We start from the raw sequence: 26,601 nt of genomic DNA, 5'->3' as shown, positions 1-26,601 counted from the left end.
ATGTTTTGCAGTCATACTATTCAGAAAAACTTTGTGGAATTAAAGTCGCTTGTGGACTATACAAATCGAAGAGAATTCGGTAGGACTGCATGTCACGAACATCAGAGCGTTTCGGACAAGCTCACGGCACAGCGATCCACTAAGGCTCTAATAGCTGACACACCAGTTAATTGTCGCTCTGTATATCTACTCCGACTCAATTGTTCTGGCCGGCTTGTTGCTGCGGCACATGGAGACCGTTCTGTTTGCGTTTATTGCGCTTCCACTGGTCGACTACTGTTAAGATGTATTGGTCATGAGAGATCTCCTTGGACACTAACTGTAAGTCATACTTTCAACAAGTGTTGTTTAATTGGAACTGGGTTTCGGGCATGGGTTTCCGTGCAGAGATCTGTATTGAGAAATGGTATGAGTGGGTTTCGTTCATCTAATAGTTATTTCGACCCCAATATTTGAAATGTTTGGTCCTGTATTGGCAAATAAATAAGCCACTAGCAGTTAAAACCAGGTCCCCTTACTAGCTGCATAAAGTGAGTCGCTTGATTTAGCAATTCATGGAGCTTAGTAGTCAGACTTTTGTTAACCTAGTCTTTGAGATTCCCAGCACGTGGGGTTATGTTGTGCGTACTCCTAAAAGTTCTAGTTTGTTATAACTGACCTTGTCATCGTCCTCGACTAGTAAGCTGTATACATTTCACTTTGACTACTTAATTGAGGGCTATATTGCTCGTTTTTTGTATTACACGTTAACCTAATCCGCTAATAAATTTCCCTGACATGAGGTTCTCAATTCTATTTTCCTCATATAAACATCTTGATTGTCTTCACTCCTCACAGCTCTTAAAAGTTCACATTTAATCTGTAAAGATTTGGTGTTAAAAGTTATTTGGAAATCAGCTTTCACTAACTTAAGTCATAGTCTTGGCAATGCTTGTCGCTCTCAAAACTAAACAAATGCAATCTACTCAACTCGAGCTGGTTAGCAATTCCTAAAGGTTAAGGTCATAAAAATTCACATCAATGAGTCAGCTAGTTGTTGCATGCTTATTCTTCTTTTGTCAAGTTCTAAGGACCCAAGCACTTTACTGTCAGTTATCCAGGTTTAAAATTGTCTACACATCTGATGTTGATAAATCTAATCACATTGATAGTCGGTTATTTTAGTACGTGAGTCTGGAGAATGGAAAAATTGATTAGTTTGGGGCGAGAAGCCCACAAGTGCCCAGATATGGCCGAGTGTGGAGGGCCCGCCCTATCAAAATGCCCTCACATGGCCACGCGCATACAACCACTGCCAGGAAAATCCTACTCACTGCCTTCTCGTGGCCCGGGTGTTGTTTACGAAAGTGAGAGGACGAAAAGCGAATGTGCGGCGCTTTAACCGGGTTGGTGGACACCGACAGTCCATCTTGGGGAGTCAGAAAACCCTGATTTCAAACCACTAGTGCACAGGGGCTCCAGTACACTGAAGGAAAAAATTGCCGTATGAACCAATTGTTGGTCACTGGCTACCATGGGACTGCATCTGTTCACGATGCTCCACTGCCTTGTGGATCAGATCTTTAGGTCAAAGGCTCGCGGTGTGGCCCACTAAGAAAACCACCTGCTTTGGTCTGGGCACCCGGGCAATATCACAGCCCACGCGCAAATCGAATGACAAAATGTGGCGCATATGTATTCGGTGCGCATATGTACCTTGAGGCTTTAGTAGATTTGGGACAGTGTCTTGCTCACTAGAATCGTTGACTAGGGTGACACTGGAGGACGGAGCCGAAAGAAATCCAATGTTGAAAGTCGAGGTAGGAGGAATAAGAAGGATTGAAGAGTGAGGTTGATTATGAACACTGATCTTGAGTGCTTTTAAGGATATGAGGGTGGTTATCACTTCCCGATTGACCACACCGTGGAAGGGTTCTAGAAATATCTGAAAGAGAAATCGGGTTAGAGTTAGTCTTAGTGACCTGAGAGCGTGATCGTGGTGCTCAAGAGACAACTGTTTGAAGCCAGTCACACACGACCTTTTTGTGAGTAATTTTCGTGTTAGCTCCGTGGTTTTTGAGACCTTACCTCTGGAGACGGATATCCGTTGGATAAGGCGAAGTGTGCATTTTTAGGACCGACCTTTTCTAACTTCACCCCCCTTGTGGGAAGGCAGTATCGCTGTTATGTTGGTTGTTTGGAAGAAACACTTTATTGCCGTCATACCTCTGTACAGTCAGCAGTACGACTTCGCCCTCGGACCTTGGGTTCGCTACTTTTAGTTTAACCGTCCTCCAACCGACCTTCCTGGCATGGTATAACCTTGAGGGACGATTGTTCCAGCCAGTATAGCCCGACTGGTTCATCACGACAGGCAAGCCCGACCACCACGTCAAGGTAGCAGCAGCGGTCGGATGTCTAAGAAGTCCATATGTTGGAACCTGTTCAATCGTGGGTAGAATGCAAGTCCAACCTGTCTTATAACTATACTGCCTTGTAGTATTTAACATGTCCTCCATTGCCTCTGACTCAAGTTACAAGCAGACAATAAGACAGTTTACATAGCTTTTATGATTCTACCAAAATACAGACTATCAAGCCGTATTTTGTCTAGTCCTAAAGAGTCCTTAGTCGTCCCTCATAACGGATCTATAGCAGGCTGATGTGCAATCTCTGACATCCTAGTAATTTTGTCTTTATTCATGTTGCAGAGCAAGTGATCAAATGTTTGGATAAATTAACTTATAAATACTTAACTAACCTGACTAAACAGTCAGTTGCTCGAAAATTTAATTACCAGTGCTCACAACCGACCAGTTGATATTGTTATAACATCTGTGAAAGATTAACTGTTCAAGGTAACGTGGGCTTATATTATTCATCGGATTGACTGTCTACTAGTTAAAAACACTAAACTGCGTTGTATATTCGGATCCCGCTTAACACTGATTAGAATGAACATGTAATAGCACTGATCAAGCACAACTTAATAGCCATTTACATAATTCTAGATTTAGTTGTTTACTTATGTTCGGCTATTTATTGAATTTACATTTAGTTGTAATCAAGCTCCGTGATACGGGTTGTTGGATGCAACACTCAGTTATCGCTTTATTTTTTGCAGTTTTCAGACACAATTCCCTTCATTATCCTAAAGAGAGCAAAAACAAAGGTTGAGGCAGAATAATATGAATTCATTTTATTTCGTTAGGTTCTTATCAGTTGCTTACAATCTATAATATTTTCAAATCAAAACTACAAATATTGACGTATTTATAAATTCGAGGGTGGTTAGAGATGAATATATGTATCATAATGTAGTGTAAATGCCAAGAGTTAGTAAGATCATAAAGATTTTTGTTTCAGATAAATAAAGCTTGAGAGGGAAAGTTTCAGAACACTCAACTAATGATCAGAACTTATAGTTAACAAACATTAGATGATTATCTAATGAAGTAACTGAAGACAGATTAATGGTAATCAAGAAAGATATGAGTTCAATTCAGTCAATTATGAATTAAGGAAAAATTGCAATGACGTAATCAGAACTTCAGAAAGGGTTGGAATAATGAATAATACAATAAAAAGGATGTTTCAGTTTTCCTGTATTTACTAAAACCTTGAGGAACGTCTAACAGACGACCTAGTATTTCCGTTTTAAATCTTATTACTTTGCATAAATCTCTTTTCAAATAGTTTCATCCAACACAACCCTTCTTGCTTGCGAGTGGATGTCTTGGTGGCAATGTACGGCTTTGGAATTTAGAGCACTTGGCAGCACTTGGCGATGAAAAAATAGAGGGCACTGTGGAACTGTCATCTGTATGTGTTTGGAAGCACACGGGTGCAATCGCATCCCTTGCTTTCCATCCAGTTCATCCCATACTAGTAGCGGCATGGTAAGAGATTCCTAAATGTTGATCTTCTAGTCTTTCTGTAACTTCGTATTTACCCATTTGCAGGTGCTAATTTTCTGGTCATTTGTTTGTGTCGGTACTTGAAAGCGGCATTGTTTGGCTAATTAAAATTGTTCACGAACTTCAAAACTTTAGAGCTCCAAATGAAAAAGTTTCCCCAGTAGTGTTTGAAATAAAGGCTACAAGAAACTCCTAATGTTGTTACATGACATATTCTACTCGAAAAAACTTAGCTCTACCGAAATTTATATGTTTCACTTTAGCGTTTCGGTTGCGAAAGTTCCTTTGGACAATCATCTTAATTAACGACAATTCAGTAGTCAATTATTTACACACCTAAATGAACTAAAGTCTGTTCTCTACTCCATTTTGTAAAATATAGAGCATATTGTCCATGTTTATCGTTGTAGCAGATTCATGGGTGAGCCCACGAATGGAATTCGGATTATATTATCCTGTCCCCGATTAAATCCCTAGTTTTTATATCTTACTAGAATTTACGATAAATTATTTCTACCTTAAAACAGCTTTTTCTTGTAACAGTTGGATTTGTGTTTAATAGAGAATTAATAAACTTCTTCACCTATAGGACTCAAGAAGTGGTCTTTTATGACTGGGTATCTGGTCGGATACTTTCGGCATGGCGATTTGTGTCAAATCACTCACGCGTAAGGTGGGTAAAATTCGCCCCTGATGGAACAGTTTTATACACAGCAACCGCCAATCCATCCAACACTGAGTCAGTCTATGTACATAAGCAATCTGATCAACCAGTGGTTAGGAGTCCAACAAAAGTAGTAGCTACCAAATACCCTAAGCAACCATCTTATATCCCAGTGGATCATGGTATGTACTTATAAATTTAACAATCCCATTATTTATCTTATCGGGTTCCACTTTGGTATACTAACGTTTTGTCATAATTTTTAATCCTAAACAATCGTATCCATTGTGCTTAAAACATAATCCTATATTGCTCGTTGCTTTTAAACCCCGAAACTTGCCCATCTTTCCATGACAATTAATGAATATTTATCTTACTCCCTAATAGTTATTATATTTGACACAGACTTTGTTTTGTGCAGTTGTAGCTACCTCCTTGACTTGATGTTCGGGCTTACATTTCGCGATGATCTAATCTGGAAATTAGGACATTTTTTTCTAGACCCTATCATCTCAGGCGCATATATGTCTGGTACCCCCTTGTACCAATATTTATGTGTTCAAATAAATGAACAAATCATCTCAGACAACTTAGTTGAAAAGAAGTAAGACTAAAACAACAAACTCCTCTGAAGGTAAATTTATACTGCGGACCGTATAAGTCTATGACAACAGTAAGGTGTTTATTTCAGACAAGCTATCTCCAGCCGTACTCTTCACAACTAAAAAAGGGGTTTAAAAAATCCCTACTTTATAAATAGCACACCACGTTTCCTCGAGTACTTTCACCGTCGAGGGTAAGTCCTTGAAAGTATGGGGCTAACTCATCTGAGATTACTCGAATAAGGACGTGCAACTGGTCTTAAGCATTTGCCCCTTAGGGACTGTGTTCATGTTCCCGGGTCTCCAAAACTATTCTTATCCTTGTTTCGTTTCCAGGTGCCTCAAAAAGAAGTATCCTTCCGCGGTGTGGGCGACCGCGAAGTAATGGGCTCCTTCATGGCTCTAACAGCACGCTAAATCACCACTATCATTATCATACCCCACCTTTATCGCGGGATACTTCTGTTTCCACTATCAACCCTCCTCATGTGCCACTAGTACTAATAATTCCAGTTCACGAATTGCTATATGAATCCTGTCTCAAGTTGAACAACAGTCATCACTTACGAAGGCCTTATGATCTCGTTCCATCAACGTATACAATATCTCCCGAAACACGCATACATGATCCCAGCGTTGTCATTTACTTGACCTCATTCGGCCATTGTGAGTAGCCAATACAGTATACCGTTTGTGTATCCGAAGGCGTGACATCAATTCGTGATCTTAACTATGTAGGTAAAACACTGTCTAAAAACAGAACATTGACTTCAGTAGTTGCTTATGTGCTGACCGTTTTGATATCATAGTAAAACTTTGAAAATAAAGGGATACGCCGTTACTTCGTCATCGTCTTTGCCCATGGTCTCAATGTCTGCAGTAAAAGATGAATTTTGCGGGAAAACCTTCAAAAAGCCATGCTCTCAGGCGTAGTAATCTTAGCAGATGATTTTAACGCAAAGTCAAACTGGGAAACGTAGGTTTTTTGGCGTCCCGAACGAACTAGCAGATAACCGTGACCATCTGCTGCAATTATGCTCAAATAATCGCTTATTCCTAGGAAGTACACACCCCAAGGATAAGAAAAGACATTGTTCAACCTGGTGACCCTCAACGTCAACGCAATAGATATAAATAGGTCATAATTCCATCAGCCGTCGTTGGAGAGACTTAGTACAAGACTTCCACTTCTACTGGAGCACATGTTCGGGCTCTTATCATGCCATGATAAAAGCATGCATTTCTGCGCTCTTCATTGGATGTGCAGAATTCACAACAGAAAGACCCTCTGGATACTAGTTAGAGGATGGAAAGGTCAAAAATGCATCCAAAAAAGTGTAGCTAAACATCTTGCCTATTGTAGAAAAACGGTTGGTTCTGCAGGAACTTGGAATAATGTCCAAGCAGTTGTAAATAAAGTATTGGATTTATCAAGTACTTAAATCAAAGCATTTCGAATGACTGGTGGATTTAGGTGGCATCCACTGAATTGATAAAAGCTTGAAAGCTCATCTCAACAGGCTCGAAAAATGATGAAGAGATAACTCAAATGCCAACTAACGGAAATTTTGTGTAATGATTGTGAGCAGTGGTAGGCAGCAAAATCAGAGGAAACGGAAAAGGCTGTGGTCATAGGTAGATTTAGACGACTCTACCGACTGATTAAAGAAATAGGTAGTAAAAACTCTAGAATTATTGAGGCTATCTCTAGAAAAGTCGAGACCATTATTCACCCTCGATTCAGGAGATAAGACCAATGAGCAGAACACTGCAAGAAATTGGTCAAGTACTCTCCAGCTACCCTTCGGTTACCGACCATTTCCAAACAACCTGAATCGGGAATTGACACGAGTTCCTCAACTCTTAATGAGGTTGGGAATGCTATAACTAACCAAGCGAGAGAGAGAAAAAAACAGATCGTGATTAATTAACTCCAGTTTATTTATTTATTTATTTAAACATAAATATTGGTACATAAGCGCACCGAATATATATGCGCCACATTTTGTCATTCGATTTGCGCGTGGGCTGTGATATTGCCCGGGTGCCCAGACCAAAGCAGGTGGTTTTCTTAGTGGGCCACACCGCGAGCCTTTGACCTAAAGATCTGATCCACAAGGCAGTGGAGCATCGTGAACAGATGCAGTCCCATGGTAGCCAGTGACCAACAATTGGTTCATACGGCAATTTTTTCCTTCAGTGTACTGGAGCCCCTGTGCACTAGTGGTTTGAAATCAGGGTTTTCTGACTCCCCAAGATGGACTGTCGGTGTCCACCAACCCGGTTAAAGCGCCGCACATTCGCTTTTCGTCCTCTCACTTTCGTAAACAACACCCGGGCCACGAGAAGGCAGTGAGTAGGATTTTCCTGGCAGTGGTTGTATGCGCGTGGCCATGTGAGAGCATTTGGAGAGGGGGAGCAGGCTCCCCCACTCTCGGCCGTACCAGGGCATTTGGGGGCAGTAGTGGTCCAGGTTTAGCTACTGGACTATAATTTTGGTCAGAGTTTTGAGATTAGACGCAATCTTACTTGGCTAGTGACTGAAAGTGAAGTAGTTGAGTGCTTTGACCATTACATTTATCTGACCAGGCCTGAAGGGTTACTTACGCCTGTTACCCCTCATAAAGGAGCATAGGCCGCTCATCAGCATTCTCCATCCAACTCTGTCCCGGACAATCTTCCCCAGTTCCTATTCATCCTTCTGATGTATGTTTCCAATTCCCGACGCGGTTATTCTTTGACCTTCCTCTTTTTCGTCTCCCTTCAGGATTCCAAGTTAGGGGTCTCCTCGTGCTGTAGTTTGGTGACTTCCTCAATGTGTGCCCTATCCACTCTCAACGTTTTTTCCTAATTTCCTCTTCAGCTGGAAGTTGTTTTCGCACCTATTGTTAAGAATATAAGGATGCTAAGTGGTTAGGTGCGTTAGTGTTCCATGTTTCTTACTACGACGCGTTCGATTTGGTTACGATGTTTTTTTCTAAGTCTTTACCCTGATATCAGTCTAAACCATAGAAGCTCTTCTAACGGATTATACAATGGTGTAATCTGAAAAACAATAATTAACATGCTCGGAGGACATTATAAAAATATTCATAATAGGTTATAGATTTTTTATCGTACAGTCCTTAACACACTTTTATCTCCTGCAGTGAACACAAGAAGAGGAGAACGTGAACAGGAAAACGTGATATGACACGATATTATGGGGAACCAACACAACTTTCGAAACAATTGATTAACTTGTCATGACATTCGTAACATGGAAACCTGATGCACAATCAATTCACTACCATTCTTACATAATGCTGAACCATTAAGAATTTATTCCACCTCACATGAATTAACATTAGCAATGCAAACATAGTATAAAGAAGCAAATTTATGTCAGTTCGAACACTAACAACAACATAATAACAAAGTGAAAAAAAACACAAAACGAAATACGTCTTCCATAATAGTTTATAGTAATGAGGGAAATGACACACATCCCGCCACAACCTCACGGGTCTGAGTGACGGGAACATGTGTTATATATACGTAGTCACCGTCTACCTTGATGGACGATATGGAGCAGTGTAGGAAAAGGTCATGAGGAAACTAAGGATGACCAAATCAATACTTAGCATCAGCCCATGAAGTCATTGGGTACTAAATTGAGTCATGTTAGTATATGCAGACTACCTGGTTGTGGTCCACTCGATGAACTCAACCAGTGATTGTGACGGGTGATATAGCTGAGAATCGTTCACAACAACACAAACATTTGTTTTTTTCTCGATCTTTAATTCTAGTGTTTCTTCATACGTACCTACTCGGTCGTTTCATTTCATATTCCTAATATTCAATTGTTAACTGATTGGTAGGACAAAGTAATTAGTAGTTCTGAGATTAGATGTAAGGAATTAAATACAAGTGGTAATTTAGTTGATGAAGCTGTGGATTTTCGTTGATCGAAGTGTCTGAGACATCCTACATATCCCCAGTCGTCTACACAATCACACAATGTTATGTGGCGTATGAGTTAGTTGGAAGCCAAGGAAAGCCAGTTCAATGCGTTTCATCAGTCCATTAATTCATCATTGACTGTCCTACTAAGCCATTTAATTAGATTTCGAGACTACTTCATCTGAGTCGACTCTTTAACTGTGATCAATCAGTAATATGGTCCGAAATCGATCTCAGTGGTCTAGATTCGTTAACTACTTTTCTTCCTCGACGCTTTTAGTACCGAATATTATTCCCTACTTTTTATTTCTCTAATTTATTCCCTTCTGAACCATGTTCTTGGTGTTCTATGTATTACTAACATAGATATTACTATTACCCCGCTCTTTTACTATACTCAATGTTAATTTTACCTATGTGAAACAATATTAATCGGTTCAGATTTCTGCTCGTTTTTTAACTAACAGAAACCATACGAAGTCTTAAAAACTTTGTCTCAACAAAACGGAAAACTATATATTCTTGTAATTACTTATTTGTCTCTTTTTTGTAGATGGCGTCAGTGTAACTCCCGAAGCCTCATGTGATCGCACAGTACCTCGTGATGCTCTTTTAGAATATCTTATTAATTGTTCTGACTCCTGGTTTCAAAGTCTCGGTATATGTTCTGTTTGTTCGGTTCGTTTATGTCGGTGGGCTGGGACTCTCGGACCTAAATTCCCAGCAACGACGACAGATATTCGCCTTGGAATGTCTGTAGCACAACAAGCCGCAGCTGTTATGGCCGCCAGTACTTCGTCCAACATGATGCCATCACATGTCCAACACCTACTGAACCTGACAAATCCCAATAATCGTTCTGAAGTGTATGAGCGTCTCTGTCGTGATGCCAACCCAGCTGCCGTAGCTATAATTGAAGATATGCCAGTACATGAATTCCTCCGCTCAAGAGGCAACTACTGTCGCTCCCCACGGGTTGCGATCTCGAATAATGGTGTATGTTGTGGTGGTCATGCTTGTGATTTGGTGATAACTCATCGCGAGTTAATGCGTCATTCTTTATGTCGACCTTGCCTCTCCTCATTTTGGTCTTGGGCTAATAAAAATGTTGCTTGGTGGCGGTGGTCTTTTTCTACAAATGATGAACAATCTCTAAATTCTGCGTCAAGTGCTGGTAGTAAAGCAGGCTCTGTACCAACTCCTTTATCCTTCGGAGTAAGTAAATAACAGATTTGTGCTAACGCGTAAAAATAAGGCATTATTCCTTTTTGCTGTATAATAAAATAAAAACCAATCACGACGTTGCCCAACCAAGCTATATGTGCAGATGATAACAACTGATTGTTAAACTTTGATGTATGCAAAACCCTATACGTGGAATATACAGCCTTACTTGTCAGTTATATTAGACTAGTTTTTGCGGTGCTATACGGCAAATAAGTCCTAACAGGTTTGTATTTTTAACAAAGAGCCTGCGATTGATCATTTTTAATTCGACTAGTATAGGATGACTCAAAGTAGTTTTTCAACCGCTCATCCTCATAAATACAAACTTACGTCCTTGGTCAATGGTTTTCAGGGAAAACATTGGCTAGAACTGGTGCTGCAGTTAGAAATTCTGAGGAAGGTGGACACGTAGGAAGTGTCTTTGATCGTTTTTGGCACGTCTGTTTACCACGTTATTTCAGTGCGTGAGATTGAGTAAAAAACCGAGTGATTATCGTCACCAAATATGAAATTAATCTGTGAATTCATCAAAATGATATAAAGAGTTGAGTTCCTAGATAAACTCTTTTAGATATTGACTATCAGTGTTTAAAAATCGTTAGTCTCTTGATTTAGACTTAGTCACATAGGCAAATATGGCTTTAAATTTTTTTTCTTCAATTCCCAAATACTTTATTATTGGTCATTTATCTGCGTTGACATATATTATGGTTTGATTGTTCTTTTGACCTTATGTATCGTTGTCAACTGTGGTGACTTGAGCTCATTCACTTTTGTGTAGAGTCATAGCTTCGGCTTTCTCTCTGTATTTGAGTTGGTGACATTAAATTTGGGTTGATTATTTCACAATATGGTTAATCTGTTATTGATTTGTTAGTTCATTGTAGCCTGTATTTACTATCTCAGTTTTGGCATTTTATATTCGTCTCATTGTTCTTCATGTTTATCTAGAAAACGAATAATACGGAAAAGTCCTCTCATATTGAACCTCCTGTTGGCATTTGCATTCAGTGTCAAGCTAAAATGTCCTTACAATTACAATCATCATCCAGTATGTTACTGACATGTAACCAATCTCCCGTTTTACTTCAGGGAGCTGGTTCTGAACCTAAGGAATCCGATGTCCCGTCAGTCAATGGAAAAACCCCTAAATCTCTCCGCTTAATGCCGCTTGCAGCTTTGGATCTTTTACGCTCAAGGTTAAGTAATGCTCATGAAGTTACTCCAGTAACTTATGTAGCCACCGACTTAATCAACGACTTTGTTTTCAGTCAACACATCAAAAAACTGTTAGTCAACGGCGGTGTTTCCGATCTCGATTTATCTCATACACTGTGGGACTCAAGTATTACTATACCTTACAGTCAGGCGGAACAGATAGTCTTGTGTGTCTCTTCTTCACCTAAGGTATGTTATTTCTCATAATGACAGTTTCGGTCATTTTTGTACTTAGACTAAGGAATTTTAAACTAAATATCTACGAAGTTGCCCATATCTTTTTCTCAAACGCACCCTTATTCGTTTGATAATAATAGTAGCAGTACTGCGGCCAAAATATGCTTTTTGGGTCGCCGTGTCTAATGTTTAGGATATATCTGGAGTTGTTGGTCAGCATTTTTTTCTCCCTTGGATCCGTTAAAACTAGGTTTTAAGCTCCTGATGTCAAATATCATAATTGCTATATTTTACCATGAGGTGCAATCTTGCCATCCATGGATGTTTGTGAGAATATCATTACAAAAATAAAGTGGCGCCAACCGAAACTAAAGAAAAAGTGGTCACTAGGTAACTTTGCAGTATATGCGTACCGTGCAACCTTATTGCAAATCGTTGTCTATTCATTTTGATGCTCATACTCTATACACAAATCTCTAACCAACTACCTATACACTTCAATGAATTCTTCATAATTATTGTTGCTGATTTTATCCCCTAATTCATACCTGTATTATCATGTAATTAGTCACATTGTTTTAAATGCCCTGAATTCATATTTGTGATTGGTATTTTGGTTACTACTTGTAATTGTGAAGCCTAGTAAAAAAAAGCTGCTATCTAAAATATGTATTTGCTTAAATTTTTCCTAAAATCATTGTTGCCTTGTTGCTATAAGGTTACACCCACAAGCGCATTCATCCTGCATTATATAATAACGTAAACTGAGCTAATAGAAATTCGTTTTTTCTCATGGTTGTCATTGAACATAAAAGCACAGTGACGACTTAACAGCCCTCCTACCTGAGCACAACCCCAACACTAAATATTTTGTACTTTGTGTCCAGCGATCCCTAAGTAATCCCTTTTAAACAATAGTTTGTAAGAATAGATAAAAAAGATTACTCTCCTGGTCATTGATACGGTTTTTTAGGACGTAAAACATATATTTAACAAAGGTTCGGGATATGAGCTAAGGCCCTAATGTTGCTGCCAAATTTAAACGATCCATGTGATTCGAGTTGGACAGATAGATCCCACCCAAAAGACAGTTTGATGAGAAGCTAAATGAGTTATAAAAGCAGATTAATCCGTAATACATCAAACAGAAATATGGTATTGTTTAAATATTGAGATCAATACTAAATTGTTTTATCGCTCGTTTATTTACATGAGAAAATCTCAATTATCTAAATCTGTTATGATAGTATAGAGGCTCCAAAACTATAACGTGCTTATTTTTGTCGAGATTTCTCAGTCTGTCACACTCAACGTCAAGTTATACATTCCCATAACAGCCAGTACAGTGAATAGTCGATCTAGGATCATAAAGCTCATGTACACCATTCGTTTAAAGTCAAAAATTTCTGGTCTTTCATTCCTGTGCAGAAATGTTACTTGATTCTTTTGGCTCATCTTAAAAAGTGTGAAAATCAGCTATCTTTGAGGACTACATAAGATACAATCGTATGGGAAGATTTCTAATAGACTTAACGTAATTTACTGATGTTTCCAAAAGTTAGGCTTGACAGTCAAGTTTTAATTGATTTGAGGATGAGTAACCTAAATATTAATTTCCTCCAGTCACTAATGTATTGTTCTTCATGTTCATTTCGTTTTCCTGAACATGTTACTTTGTCACATAAAAAACCTACTCATCTGGCTAGTGTCTCTGTTTGATTTCTAGTCATTTAGGGGCCGAAATCAGTAATACCATCTCATGACTCATGGCTCATGTAGCTATGTATTATTTTCCGTCTTTGTAATTAAATGTAATTAATTCTATTGATTGTTTGTTAATTTTGGTCTTTCAGCGTCGAAAAGTGGATAATCAATGTCAAAACAAAATACTTTTTAATCAATTATCTTTTGACAATACTTCAATTTTAAGACCTGTGCTCATGGATTCTGATTCAAAAGATGAATTATTTGAATCTAAACTTCCGAACACTTTTCTAACGTGTAAATATCGTCTACCGCAGGAGGCCTCTGATTTAGGAGCGTACACGCGCGACAACCCTGATAACAACTGGAATTATCCACGTCCTGCCACCATTCACTACACTTCTAGTGTCATACCTTGGATGACATCGTCGATTTTCCCGTACGTCCAGACCGGTGCTTCTCTGCTAAGATCTCCCCGTCAGCTTGGCAATTCTCTTTCGGAATCTACTGCTATGGATCAAATCTCAGGGTTACCAAATTCTAACAAAGCCTTTGTAAACGATGCACAGCATGTCGACAGTTGTGAAACTGATCAGTGTGAAGGTAATCCTACGTTATTTTAGTTGATGTTATTTATAAATCCTATGTATATTTGTGACAGATTATCAAATATGTTGTTTTTCAAACTTCTTACCAGAAAACCCTCTTGGGTATGAATAGGTGTTAATATTCACACTTTATTCTCAAAGTTCATGTAATTATTCACTCAGACTCAGTGAAGTTATTATTAGTTTATTTTACTGTATATATACGCTTGAGTTATGCTTGTTCGTGCTTCTGGCTGCTTGTGAAATACGTTTTCCCCCTTCTGAACCTAGACTCCTCTCTCTAGTTAGTGGGGCTGGACGCATCGAAATAGTTAGCTTATTTGGTCATTGGGTCACTGAGTCTTCGTTCCGTTCGCAGATTTAGTGAACTCGTAATCTCTTCAAACAGCACAAACCTAGACTTTCGTGACCCGTTTTACGTATATAAGGTTTGGACTCATCAAACTATTAACTTAACTGTCAGGTTTGCGTTCCCAAGTTTAAGTAATTACGCCTGCTACCCCTCGTGAAGGAGCATAGGCCGCTCACCAGCATTCTCCATCGAACTCTGTCCTGGGCAATTCTTTCCAGTTGCTATTCATCCTTCTGATGTTTGCTTCCAATTGTCGACGCAGTATGTTCTTTGGCCTTCCTCTTTTCCTTTTCTCTTAAGGATTCCAAGTTTGAGCTTGCGTTGTGATTCAGTTCGATGTTTTCTGTAATGTATGTCCTGTCTACTTCCAGCGTTTAGTTGGTCACATGTTATATCTATTTATTTTCCCACTACATCATTTTGTATACCATTGTTAAATTGTTTTTGTTACCTGTAACAAGAATTTTTTAGTTTCAACTAATTTTCGTATCTAAAGGTAGAAAAACATTACACGAGGAAATAAGACTTCAAACATTTCGCAAGGGTAACTGTAAGGACAGCCCGTCGGTAGACTCTAGGAAGCCTTAAGAAGTCCAGGAAGAGCCACAGACATTCCATCCAATCACTGCTAGGGGAATGTCGACGTGTAGCTTCCCCATTGGATGGATTAGCATGACCCCTATGTGCCTATTGGTTGACCTAAATGATGATTTACATTCAGCCAAAAAACTATAAATACACGAGATTTCTGTGCTATATTTTGACACTGATTTGGGGAATAAACTTCCTACTTACCAGTCTTTGTCTTCTCTCTTTTGCGACGTTGCGGGTTCTATCGTTCAAGTAGTCGAGTAGTTCGCGGCATATTAAGAATCAAAGCTCTAGATATAACAACTGGCGACGGGTTAATTTATCAAGATGTCTATTACCTTTGACCAATTCGAAGCTTTCCTAGAGCGTCATAAAAAACGTTTCGAGCAGTTGCAGATTCGCATACTTGAAACACTGACCCAGCAAATGAACCTGAACAAGAATGGACTTACAGATGTTTCTGCTAAATCGCATGATGATTATGTCATTGATTCCATTCATGAATTTCATTTTGATGGTTTGTCTGGTGTAACATTCGAATCTTGGTACAAGAAATATAAAGATGTATTTAATGTTGACCTAGAAACGTTTGATGATGCCGCCAAGGTCAGAGTGCTACTACGAAAGCTGGGGACCATTGAGCGTGAACGATACACTAATTACATTCTGCCCAAGAACCCAAGAGACATTTCATTCGAAGAAACAGTTAAAATTTTGTCGCAAATTTTCGGTGAACAGTCTTCCTTGTTCAATATTCGGTATCAGTGACTGAAGATAGTAAAAGCTGGCAACGATGATTGGGTGCAACATGCTAGTATAGTAAATCGTGAATGTGAGCGCTTTAAACTATCAGCAATGACAGAAGACGAATTCAAATGTCTTGTTTTCGTATGCAGCTTACAGTCTTCAGAAGATGCCGACATCAGAACCAAAATTCTAAGTAAAATTGAACAGTGTCCAAATATCACTCTTCAAGAGGTGACTACTGAATACCAGCGTCTGGTGAACTTGAAACATGACACCTCGATGGTAGAAAATAATGGTCGACTTCCTTGTGTACAGGCAGTAAGTGGGAAGAAAGATTCCTATATGCAAAAGCAGAACACAACCATTAGGAAGCCTCCATCCGCATGTTGGCTTTGCGGAGAGCTGCATTACAAAAGGTTCTGCCCATACAAAAACTACCGGTGCACCAAATGTCAGCTTAAAGGACATAAAGAAACATGCTGTAGAAGAAGACGCACCGTCGTTCATCAAGTGTTCACTACCGAAGACGTAAAAACTGTTCATGAACTAATAGAATAATGGTGGCATATACCAGAACAGAACATAATCGAAGAAAATATGTGACTTTAGAGATAAATGGACGCCGTGCCCGTCTGCAGCTTGATAGTGCCTCAGATATTTCACTTATCAGCCGGAAAACTTGGAGTCATATTGGTAAACCCTTGGTGCTCCCTACAACTCAGCACACAGTGCATCTGGAGGAAAGTTAAATATCGTTGGAGAGATATGCTGTCCAGTTAAAAAAGGTACTGTACAGAAGAACGCGAAAGTATATCTCACAGGAAGTCCAGGACTAGATTTGCTTGGTCTTGACCTAATCGAAATGCTACAGCTGGCTAACCAGTCTATTAATTATATATGTAGTCGGGTGAGATCGGATGTACCCACTGAGCAAAACCTGAGAAACATGGTCCTCCAGAAACATAGTCAAGTGTTCACCGAAGAACTGGGAGAATGCAGAAAGGTGAAAGCACTACTAACCGTAAAGCCGGGAGCAAGACCAGTGTTCAGACCTAAACGTCCCGTACCTTACGCAGCTCTACCAATTGTTGAGTAGGAATTAGAACGACTCCAAAGAAGCGGAATTATAGAACCAGTAAATTTTTCTGATTGGGCAGCACCAATAGTGATTGTTAAGAAACTTAACGGAAACATCCGGCTATGTGCAGATTACTCTACAGGACTAAACGACGCACTTGAAGCACACCAGTACCCATTGCCAGTACCAGAAGACTTGTCCGCGAAACTGAATGGAGGAAAGTATTTCGCAAAGCTAGATTTATCAGAAGCTTACTTACAGATTCCAGTTGCTGAAGAATGCAAACATTATTTGACGATAAACACGCATAAAGGGTTATTCCGATATAACAGACTTCCTTTTGGGGTAAAGACAGCACCCCCAATCTTCCAACAAGTCATGGATACCATGTTACAGGACATTCCTGGTACTGCTGCCTATTTGGATGATATACTTATTATGGGTACAGATTATGCAGACTTGGATAAAAAACTGGATACGGTTCTGAAACGGATAGAGGATTATGGTTTCAGATTGCGTGCTGAAAAATGCGATTTCTACATGGAGCAGGTACATTACTTGGGATTTATAATTGACAAGAACGGAAGGAGACCTAACCCTGAAAACGTTAAAGCGATTAAGACAATGCCTCCACCAACTGATGTAACAACCCTGCATTCTTTCTTGGGAATGATTAGCCATTATGGTGTTTTTCTCCCGAATCTGCATCGTTGGCGCGCACCGTTAAATGATTTGCTAAAGAAGGATACCAAATGGGTCTGGTCAAAAGAATGTCAGGATGCATTTTCAAAACTGAAAAAGCTGCTCTCCTCAAACCTACTGCTTGCACATTATGACCCAGCACTCCCTATTGTACTTGCAGCAGACGCATCGAACTATGGAATAGGAGCTGTGATCTCACATGTTTACCCTGACCGGTCCGAGAAAGCCATTGCCCACGCATCCAGATCACTGACAGTGACAGAAAGAAACTACAGTCAAATAGAGAAGGAGGCACTAGCCATTATCTTCGCGGTTAAAAAGTTCCACAAGATGTTGTTCGGTAGACAGTTCACATTATTAACAGACCACAAACCCCTACTGACAGTCTTTGGGTCCAAGAAGGGTATTCCTGTTTATACAGCTAACCGCTTACAGAAATGAGCAACAACGCTCTTGGGGTATGATTTCAAGATTAAATACCATCCTACGACGAATTTTGGACAAGCTGATGCACTCTCAAGGCTGATTGGTTCCCAGGCAAAACATGAAGACGTACTGGTCGCCGCAGTAGAAGCTGAAGCGGAAGTTCAGGCTGTGTTAACAGATGCAATTGCTGCCCTGCCGATCACATTTGAAAATATTAAAGAAGCAAGCAAAAAAGATAATACCTTGAAGACTATCCGCCATTTTCTACTCAATAAGTGGCCCTCAGAACGATTGCAAGGAGAGATTTTACAATACTTCCGTCGACGAGAATCTCTCACAATTGTCGATTCTTGCATCATGTTTGGCCAACGCATTGTTATCCCCAGCACTCTCCGAAGACGAGTACTCAAACAGTTTCATATGGAGCACCCGGGAATGAGTAAAATGAAATCACTGGCACGAAGCTACTCATACTGGCCTTCTATGGATCAAGATATAGAACAATTGTGCCACAGCTGCGAATCATGTCTAGAAGCGGCGAAGAACCCAATGAAAGTAAATCCACAACCGTGGCCGAAACCAGATGGTCCCTGGCAAAGAGTACACGCGGATTTCGCCGGCCCGATACAAGGCAGGAACTTTTTAGTCATTGTGGACGCCTACACAAAGTGGCCGGAAGTATATGAAATGAAAAGTATGACGTCGGAGAACACAATTTCCAAACTATCCAGTCTATTCTCTTGTTTCGGCGTCCCAGAAATCTTAGTAACGGACAATGGCACTCAATTTATGTCTTCAACGTTCAAACGGTTTTGCGATGAAAATGGTATACGGCACCTTCAATCTCCTCCATACCATCCCCAATCCAATGGACAAGCAGAGAGGTTTGTAGATACGATTAAAAGAGCTTTGCTTAAGGGGGAAAGAGAGGGTAACCCGGAACAGGTGGTCAGAAGATTCCTAATGACCTACAGAGTCACACCTAACCCGGTGGTGCCAGAAGGGAAGTCACCAGCAGAATGTATGTTTGGAAGGAAAATCCGGACGATATTCGACAGAATATTACCACCCAAGAAAACAACAAAGCCTGTACATGAGTATCCGACGAGCGACCGCAACTTAAAGGTGGGTGAGAAAGTACTTGTAAAGTGGTATCAAGGCGGTCAGAAATGGAAACCAGGCATCATAGGACGGCGTATCAGGAAGGTACTTTATTTAGTCCGGAGTAGGGACGGAAAGTGTATCAGACACATTAATCAGATTAGGAAAGATCATAGAACAGCGACAGATACACGACTACCGTTCCACATGCTGGTGGATATAACGCAGAAAAGCCCGGAAGAATGCCGCAACCAACGACTTTGAAAACGTAAAAGTGAAATCGCACAGCCGACAAGGGTGCTGAGCAGAAAAAGGAGAGCAACAGCAATGTTTCAAGTAGATCCTAAAAGAAAGTCATACGTCACAAACTTCAAAGAGGGGAGATGTAAGGACGGCCCGTCGGTAGACTCTAGGAAGCCTTAAGAAGCCCAGGAAGAGCCACAGACATTCCATCCAATCACTGCTAGGGGAATGTCGACGTGTAGCTTCCCCATTGGATGGATTAGCATGACCCCTATGTGCCTATTGGTTGACCTAAATGATGATTTACATTCAGCCAAAAAACTATAAATACACGAGATTTCTGTGCTATATTTTGACACTGATTTGGGGAATAAACTTCCTACTTACCAGTCTTTGTCTTCTCTCTTTTGCGACGTTGCGGGTTCTATCGTTCAAGTAGTCGAGTAGTTCGCGGCACATTAAGAATCAAAGCTCTAGATATAACAGTAACCTTTTTCGTATATTAATTCAGTTACTCTGCGATTTTTGCCAGTCCCGAACGTGCATTCCAACTTTTCAGGCGAAGCTCTCTGAGAAGCAAAAAATACGAAAAATAAAACCCCTAGACAAATTTGACAACCGAGATTTTGGATGCGTTTTTTTCAGTTACACTGTAAGTTCAGTCGTGGGTACTGACTGCCAAATTACTGAGGCTCGTTTGTATTTACACAGTAGATGTGATAACTACCAATTATTTTGTTTTCTCAACTTGTTTGCTTTCAGGATCCAACCGAAGTTCAATGACTGCGTGTTGCCGTTGTGGTCGTATTGTTCTTCAGACCTTTCCCGTTGATCCTCATTCAAATATCAGTGCAGTCGTCTGTGAAAAGCTAGTTTATTCTGAGAATCGGTACTCAACTCCTAGTTCCCAGAAAACTCATGACAGCATTATTCATTCACAATGTTCAACCAACCAAGATCCCCATACTCCCACAGGTCATCCTTCTTATCAGTTTGACTTATCGCTATTAAGCTCTCGTCCGTCTGGTTCAACGTCTCTATCTAACTTATCCAGAAATGTGGACGCTAGAAAGTCAGAAACTACTGAAAGATCAGTAAACGCCGTGCTTCATTTGATTGACCAAACTGGGAGTAATTCTGTATTAAATGCGATGAATCGTAGTATAACTGAAGTTATAACTGGTCTCTTTGTTGACATGGGTGAATATGGATCCGCCTCTAGTCTTCAAGTGAGTTTTTATTCATATAACTAGAGTGTTTTGTTTACTTCTTTACCGACTACTGTATAACAGGAACTCCACTCTCTATCACTCCAAATTCTGCTGATTAGTTATCAAACAAAACTACTACCCTAAGAATATGCTATTTTCAAGATTGTTCAGATAATCCGTTTAAAAAAAATCAAACTTGGTAATGTTTTAGTTCTCAAGTGATATTCAAATCCACATTCGAACAAGTCAGACGTACCCATATAATTACTCTACTATGGGCAGTAAATCTAAAAATGAATTAGCCTTATGTATTCTTACAATGAACTAATCTCATCTCTTTACAATATAAGTTTATTATATACCTCTATCTTCCCAAAGTACTGTTAATTGTTGCTAGTTTGTTATATAACTAATCTTTTGTTTTTTCCCTTGACAGGATGTTACACATCGTATTTGCCGGTGGGAACTGAGTTTATGCAGTCCTATCTATAACACTCCTTATTTGTCTTCATCTGGTGAACGTGATTCAGCAAGAAGTGCGTGCTCACCCATGCCAACCAACGTTGCTGTATCATATAACAATAATAGTCTTGTCGTTCCTCACGCTCGTTTGTTTAATGATTCATCCGTCTGTCTTTCACCAGATGGACACCTTCTTGCTGCATTTGTTATTCCTCGGGAGACATCGTGCTATACATTACAATCATCTCAGTCTTCCGCTTTACTTGGTACACTTCTCGCCGTGTATCGTCTGCAACCGGAACATAGTCGTGGTCAGTGCCTGTTCGCTCGCCGCTTCACCGCATCTAGTCCTGTGTGTGTTGATTTCAGTCCTTTAGGAGATTTTTTGGCAGTCGGGTTAGCAACCACACGCATACCTTCAGAACCATTCTCTACCACGAGTGAGTCGTCTACGCAAGAAAGTCTTTTAAGATATGGCAGTTCTTCATCGCTCCAGGACCATGCAGACCTCCGTCAGCCAAACGTTAAATGTTCGTGCCAAAGACAATCCTCTGTCGGTAAGTATTTGGATATTATTACTCTACTTTCATGATGTTTACAAGGAAATGAGCATATGGGTGGAACAACATGATTCATAATTACATAATTTTGTCATTTGAACAGACACATCTATATTTTGTAAATTGTACAGTTATTTTAACAAACATTTCCACTTTCGTTATTTAAAGGTTATTATATATCATTTATTGTAATAAATAAAGGAAAACTATCTGTAACTGTTATGTTCTTCACCATCTAATGTCCCTTAGATACTGTATTTCACTCGACTTATTGCAAACCAGAACAAGCATTGAGAGAAAACAATGTTTATTCCAATTAACTTGAAAACACAAAAATATAATACTAGTAACATTATATAGAATTAACATGAACATCTCTATTCATTAACCCGACCGTTGCTGCTACTCTTTAGGACTAGACAAAATACGGCTTGATAGTCTGTATTTTGGTAGAATCATAAAAGCTATGTAAACTGTCTTATTGTCTGCTTGTAACTTGAGTCAGAGGCAATGGAGGACATGTTAAATACTACAAGGCAGTATAGTTATAAGACAGGTTGGACTTGCATTCTACCCACGATTGAACAGGTTCCAACATATGGACTTCTTAGACATCCGACCGCTGCTGCTACCTTGACGTGGTGGTCGGGCTTGCCTGTCGTGATGAACCAGTCGGGCTATACTGGCTGGAACAATCGTCCCTCAAGGTTATACCATGCCAGGAAGGTCGGTTGGAGGACGGTTAAACTAGAAGTAGCGAACCCAAGGTCCGAGAGCGAAGTCGTACTGCTGACTGTACAGAGGTATGACGGCAATAAAGTGTTTCTTCCAAACAACCAACATAACAGCGATACTGCCTTCCCACAGGAGGGGTGAAGTTAGAAAAGGTCGGTCCTAAAAATGCACACTTCGCCTTATCCAACGGATATCCGTCTCCAGAGGTAAGGTCTCAAAAACCACGGAGCTAACACGAAAATTACTCACAAAAAGGTCGTGTGTGACTGGCTTCAAACAGTTGTCTCTTGAGCACTGCGATCACGCTCTCAGGTCACTAAGACTAACTCTAACCCGATTTCTCTTTCAGATATTTCTAGAACCCTTCCACGGTGTGGTCAATCGGGAAGTGATAACCACCCTCATATCCTTAAAAGCACTCAAGATCAGTGTTCATAATCAACCTCACTCTTCAATCCTTCTTATTCCTCCTACCTCGACTTTCAACATTGGATTTCTTTCGGCTCCGTCCTCCAGTGTCACCCTAGTCAACGATTCTAGTGAGCAAGACACTGTCCCAAATCTACTAAAGCCTCAAGGTACATATGCGCACCGAATACATATGCGCCACATTTTGTCATTCGATTTGCGCGTGGGCTGTGATATTGCCCGGGTGCCCAGACCAAAGCAGGTGGTTTTCTTAGTGGGCCACACCGCGAGCCTTTGACCTAAAGATCTGATCCACAAGGCAGTGGAGCATCGTGAACAGATGCAGTCCCATGGTAGCCAGTGACCAACAATTGGTTCATACGGCAATTTTTTCCTTCAGTGTACTGGAGCCCCTGTGCACTAGTGGTTTGAAATCAGGGTTTTCTGACTCCCCAAGATGGACTGTCGGTGTCCACCAACCCGGTTAAAGCGCCGCACATTCGCTTTTCGTCCTCTCACTTTCGTAAACAACACCCGGGCCACGAGAAGGCAGTGAGTAGGATTTTCCTGGCAGTGGTTGTATGCGCGTGGCCATGTGAGGGCATTTTGATAGGGCGGGCCCTCCACACTCTCGGCCATATCTGGGCACTTGTGGGCTTCTCGCCCCAAACTACACAATGGAGCCTTCAACCTACGCACCCTATTTCGAATCGACGAGCAGGACTCCTTGGCTAAAACTCTGGTATGTCGTACGATTGATTTATGCTGTGTCTCTGAAACACGGATACAGGATCCTAGTGTGGTCATTCACTTGACCTTATCTCGCGAAAACAGAGGGCCGACGAGATACACCCTTCGTTTATCTGGCGACACGATGGCTAGTTCTCTGAACTTCTTCATACAGCTAAACATTCAGACATAGTACTCGTTGCAGGTGACTTGAATGCCCAAGTATGTAGCTTAAACCCAACAAAAAGACATTAAAGTTGTTTTTTTAGTATCCCGGCTCAGCGAACAGATAATGATGATCGTCTGCTGCACCTGTGCTCAGACAACCGTTTATTTTTAGCAAACACTAATATTAGCACAAGGAGAAACATCGTCCAACATAGCGACTCATTGCACCAAACCACCGATGGACTCAGATAGACAATATTGCCATCAGTCATCGTTGGAGAGGCTCGATAGAAGACCGCCGATCGTTCTAGAATACTTGTTTAGACTCTGACGCAGAAAAGCTACACTAAGAAGACCCATTAGAATTAAATTGGGCGACGAGAAAGCCAAAAGTAAGTTCCAGAAACAACTGAGTTCACATTTAGGCAGTTCTGTAAACGAGGCTCACCCAGATGTTTCTTGGAAAGGTATACAAACAGTGCGGAAACAGCACTAATGTCTATTAGTAATTTAAACCAACGGGTTACAAAACAAATGGAAGGCTCGTTACTCGAACACTACCAGTCGAGTCAGAACTTACGGCGAACTGTCGTCTGACTTCGCAACCTTAAGTGGTGTCTGGCAAGACTGTCCACTATCTTCATTTTTGTTAAATTCCATCATAGACCTAGTGCTGGAAATAACGTGCTCGTCAACTGAATTTTCGGGAATTCATCTCTTCCCGAAAGGTCTACTTATTGACTTAGAATACACAGATGACATAGTCCTGTTTGGTAAAGTTGCTGATAAAATGCAGAATGTTTTGTTAGCACTGAGTAGCAATGCCAGAATGTTTTGGATGCATTTCTGCCCCTCTAAATGGAAGTTGTTACTTCACGACTGGCTTGCGTCAACACTTTAACTAAGGATAAGGAGTGATGGTAAATCAGTTGATGAGGTTGTGAATCTTCATAGACTGAGATGGTCGGGCCACGTGTTGCGTATGCCTGAACACCGATTACCACGACGCGCAATGCTGACTAGTATTGGGGATGGTTGGAAGAGAGTTAATGGCTGCCAAACCAAAACATGGTATCAGTGTTTGGAGTTACTAATTTCCGGTCTGAGCCATGTTAGTAGATTCAAACTACTTGGTTGGTGTCCGCCTGGCTATCGTAACCAACGATTGGGGACTCTGTGTGACATGACTCAGAATCGATCACAATGGCGTCGGTGCATACACTCTCTATCTTCATTTAAACTGTGAGATTGAAATTACTTTGTATCTTTCTTTCTACGAACTAACCCTTCCTCCCTATATCATATCCTTATATGAAATCTTTTTTTATATATTACTACCATTGAAGTAACTACTTCTATGAATATGGTGTTAATCTTGTTGTGATAATGAAGTATGTCAACTCGAATCGATGCATATATGTACCTGGTCCTATGTTGTAGCTGACTGACTGACTATTTATTCACTAGCACTGATTGGTTAGGAAACGGAGCAATCAACACATTCCAATGTCAGCCCGACCTCAACTAGCCAGAATCCTATGTCGTGCAAACAATAACAATATGGTTTATCACTAGTAATTTCTTATCAGATAGGTGAAAGGCATTTGTAATAAGTGTTTTATAGTTTTTCCCATGCATACTAAAGCCAATCTATCCTGGTTCTTTATGAGCACGGCAATAATTCTGCATTATAGTGTTGAACAAGAGACGAATGCAGAATTATTATTTTATTCCCCTATCTACGGCGTGATTGGTTTCAATAATAATGTCTATCATTTTACTCGGACTTCTTAGTATTATCTTGTCTCATTATAAATATTTGTTGTCATGTTTATAGTCTCTAGTTTGTCATTTTTGTTTGTCGTTTCAAATAGATTTATTAACTGATATTTGCAGTTCTTGAGAAATTCATTTGTTTAGTAATATGCTCTGACGGTTGCAATAGGCTTACATTGATATCGATATGTCAGCTTTTCTGATGTACCATTGATGTTTAATGTTATTGAGTTGGGCTTTATCAACCAGATTACCTAACGTTTATAATCACATAAATTTCAGAAATCAGTCATTAAATATTATAATTTTACCGAATTGCGTTACATTGTTATGTGTGTCGATCAACTTTCAATGTTAATGATCTTTCACTGTGTATTAATTTACACTTCTACCATTTAATACACATTAGAAGTTCAGTGTTCTTTTTTACATGTTCGCTCTTAAAATATAGTGATTCTTTTTATGTTTTTTCTGTCACTGATATTTCTTTGCATCTCTTCACCATAGCGTGCGTTTTCCACCTTCAACGTTCCAAAACACAGAAGGGTGAAGTTCGTCGAAGCCTGCGTGATATTCAAAATATCAAACATCCTGCACTGTTGGATCCTGTCTCGTCAAGATATCTTGAATTTTCTAATCCATCTTCAGAAAAATTAGATCGTTGGCACCGGTTATTACTTTCTGCTCAAAGTGGAATCTCTTTGAATACTATTGTTTGGAATGCTAATGGCAGCATTCTTTACGGTACTACCAAAGGTCTCATCGTAATTTCACATGGAAATCAATCTTCTTCCGTATCAATTCTACCACTTCGCTGTACCAAGTCACATATGCAGTCTGTGAACGACTGCGAAATTTCTTATAGAAGAAAACACTTTATAAATCAAGCACAAACCATTACTAGTTCCTCTAACATTTCTGTTCCCCAGTCTCGTGCTGTAATTTAAATACTGACTTCTTTAAATATATGTATATTTAGGTTTACTGTGCATTTAGTTTATCTTAATTTTTGCTCATTTTACTGGTAAATTATCCGTAATCATATTTCTACTGGATTCAAACAAAAAATAGAACTTTTGTGACGATTTCAATTCCATATTCAGAGTACCTATCTTAATTTTCTATCTGCAAACCGGTAGTGATTAAAATAAAACTTTATTTTTTATAACTTCGTTCCATTTTTTAAAAAAAATTTAAGTTTCACTATTATACTACAGTTCATATAATGTTGTTCTTTCATTATGTAAAACAGATTTCTACTAAATCAATCA

General features: G+C 39.9%; 1 protein-coding gene across 1 annotated transcript; it reads left to right on the top strand.

Moving 5' to 3' along the window:
• On the top strand, positions 1-26,277 carry Smp_156350 (hypothetical protein; the record flags this gene model as incomplete). Its single annotated transcript, XM_018799402.1, has 9 exons — positions 1-321; positions 3,676-3,878; positions 4,486-4,742; positions 9,661-10,322; positions 11,286-11,741; positions 13,583-14,036; positions 20,044-20,510; positions 20,929-21,511; positions 25,838-26,277. The coding sequence occupies 9 exons, from the start codon at positions 1-3 to the stop codon at positions 26,275-26,277; spliced, it is 3,843 nt and encodes a 1,280-aa protein (XP_018651194.1).
• Between the last annotated feature and the right edge of the window lie 324 nt (positions 26,278-26,601).

The sequence above is a fragment of the Schistosoma mansoni genome, chromosome 3 (assembly GCF_000237925.1).
Source record: "Schistosoma mansoni strain Puerto Rico chromosome 3, complete genome".
NCBI classification, from domain to species: domain Eukaryota; kingdom Metazoa; phylum Platyhelminthes; class Trematoda; order Strigeidida; family Schistosomatidae; genus Schistosoma; species Schistosoma mansoni.
The sequence above is the reverse complement of the archived record's forward strand: the minus strand, read 5'-3'. Positions and strand labels throughout refer to the sequence as shown.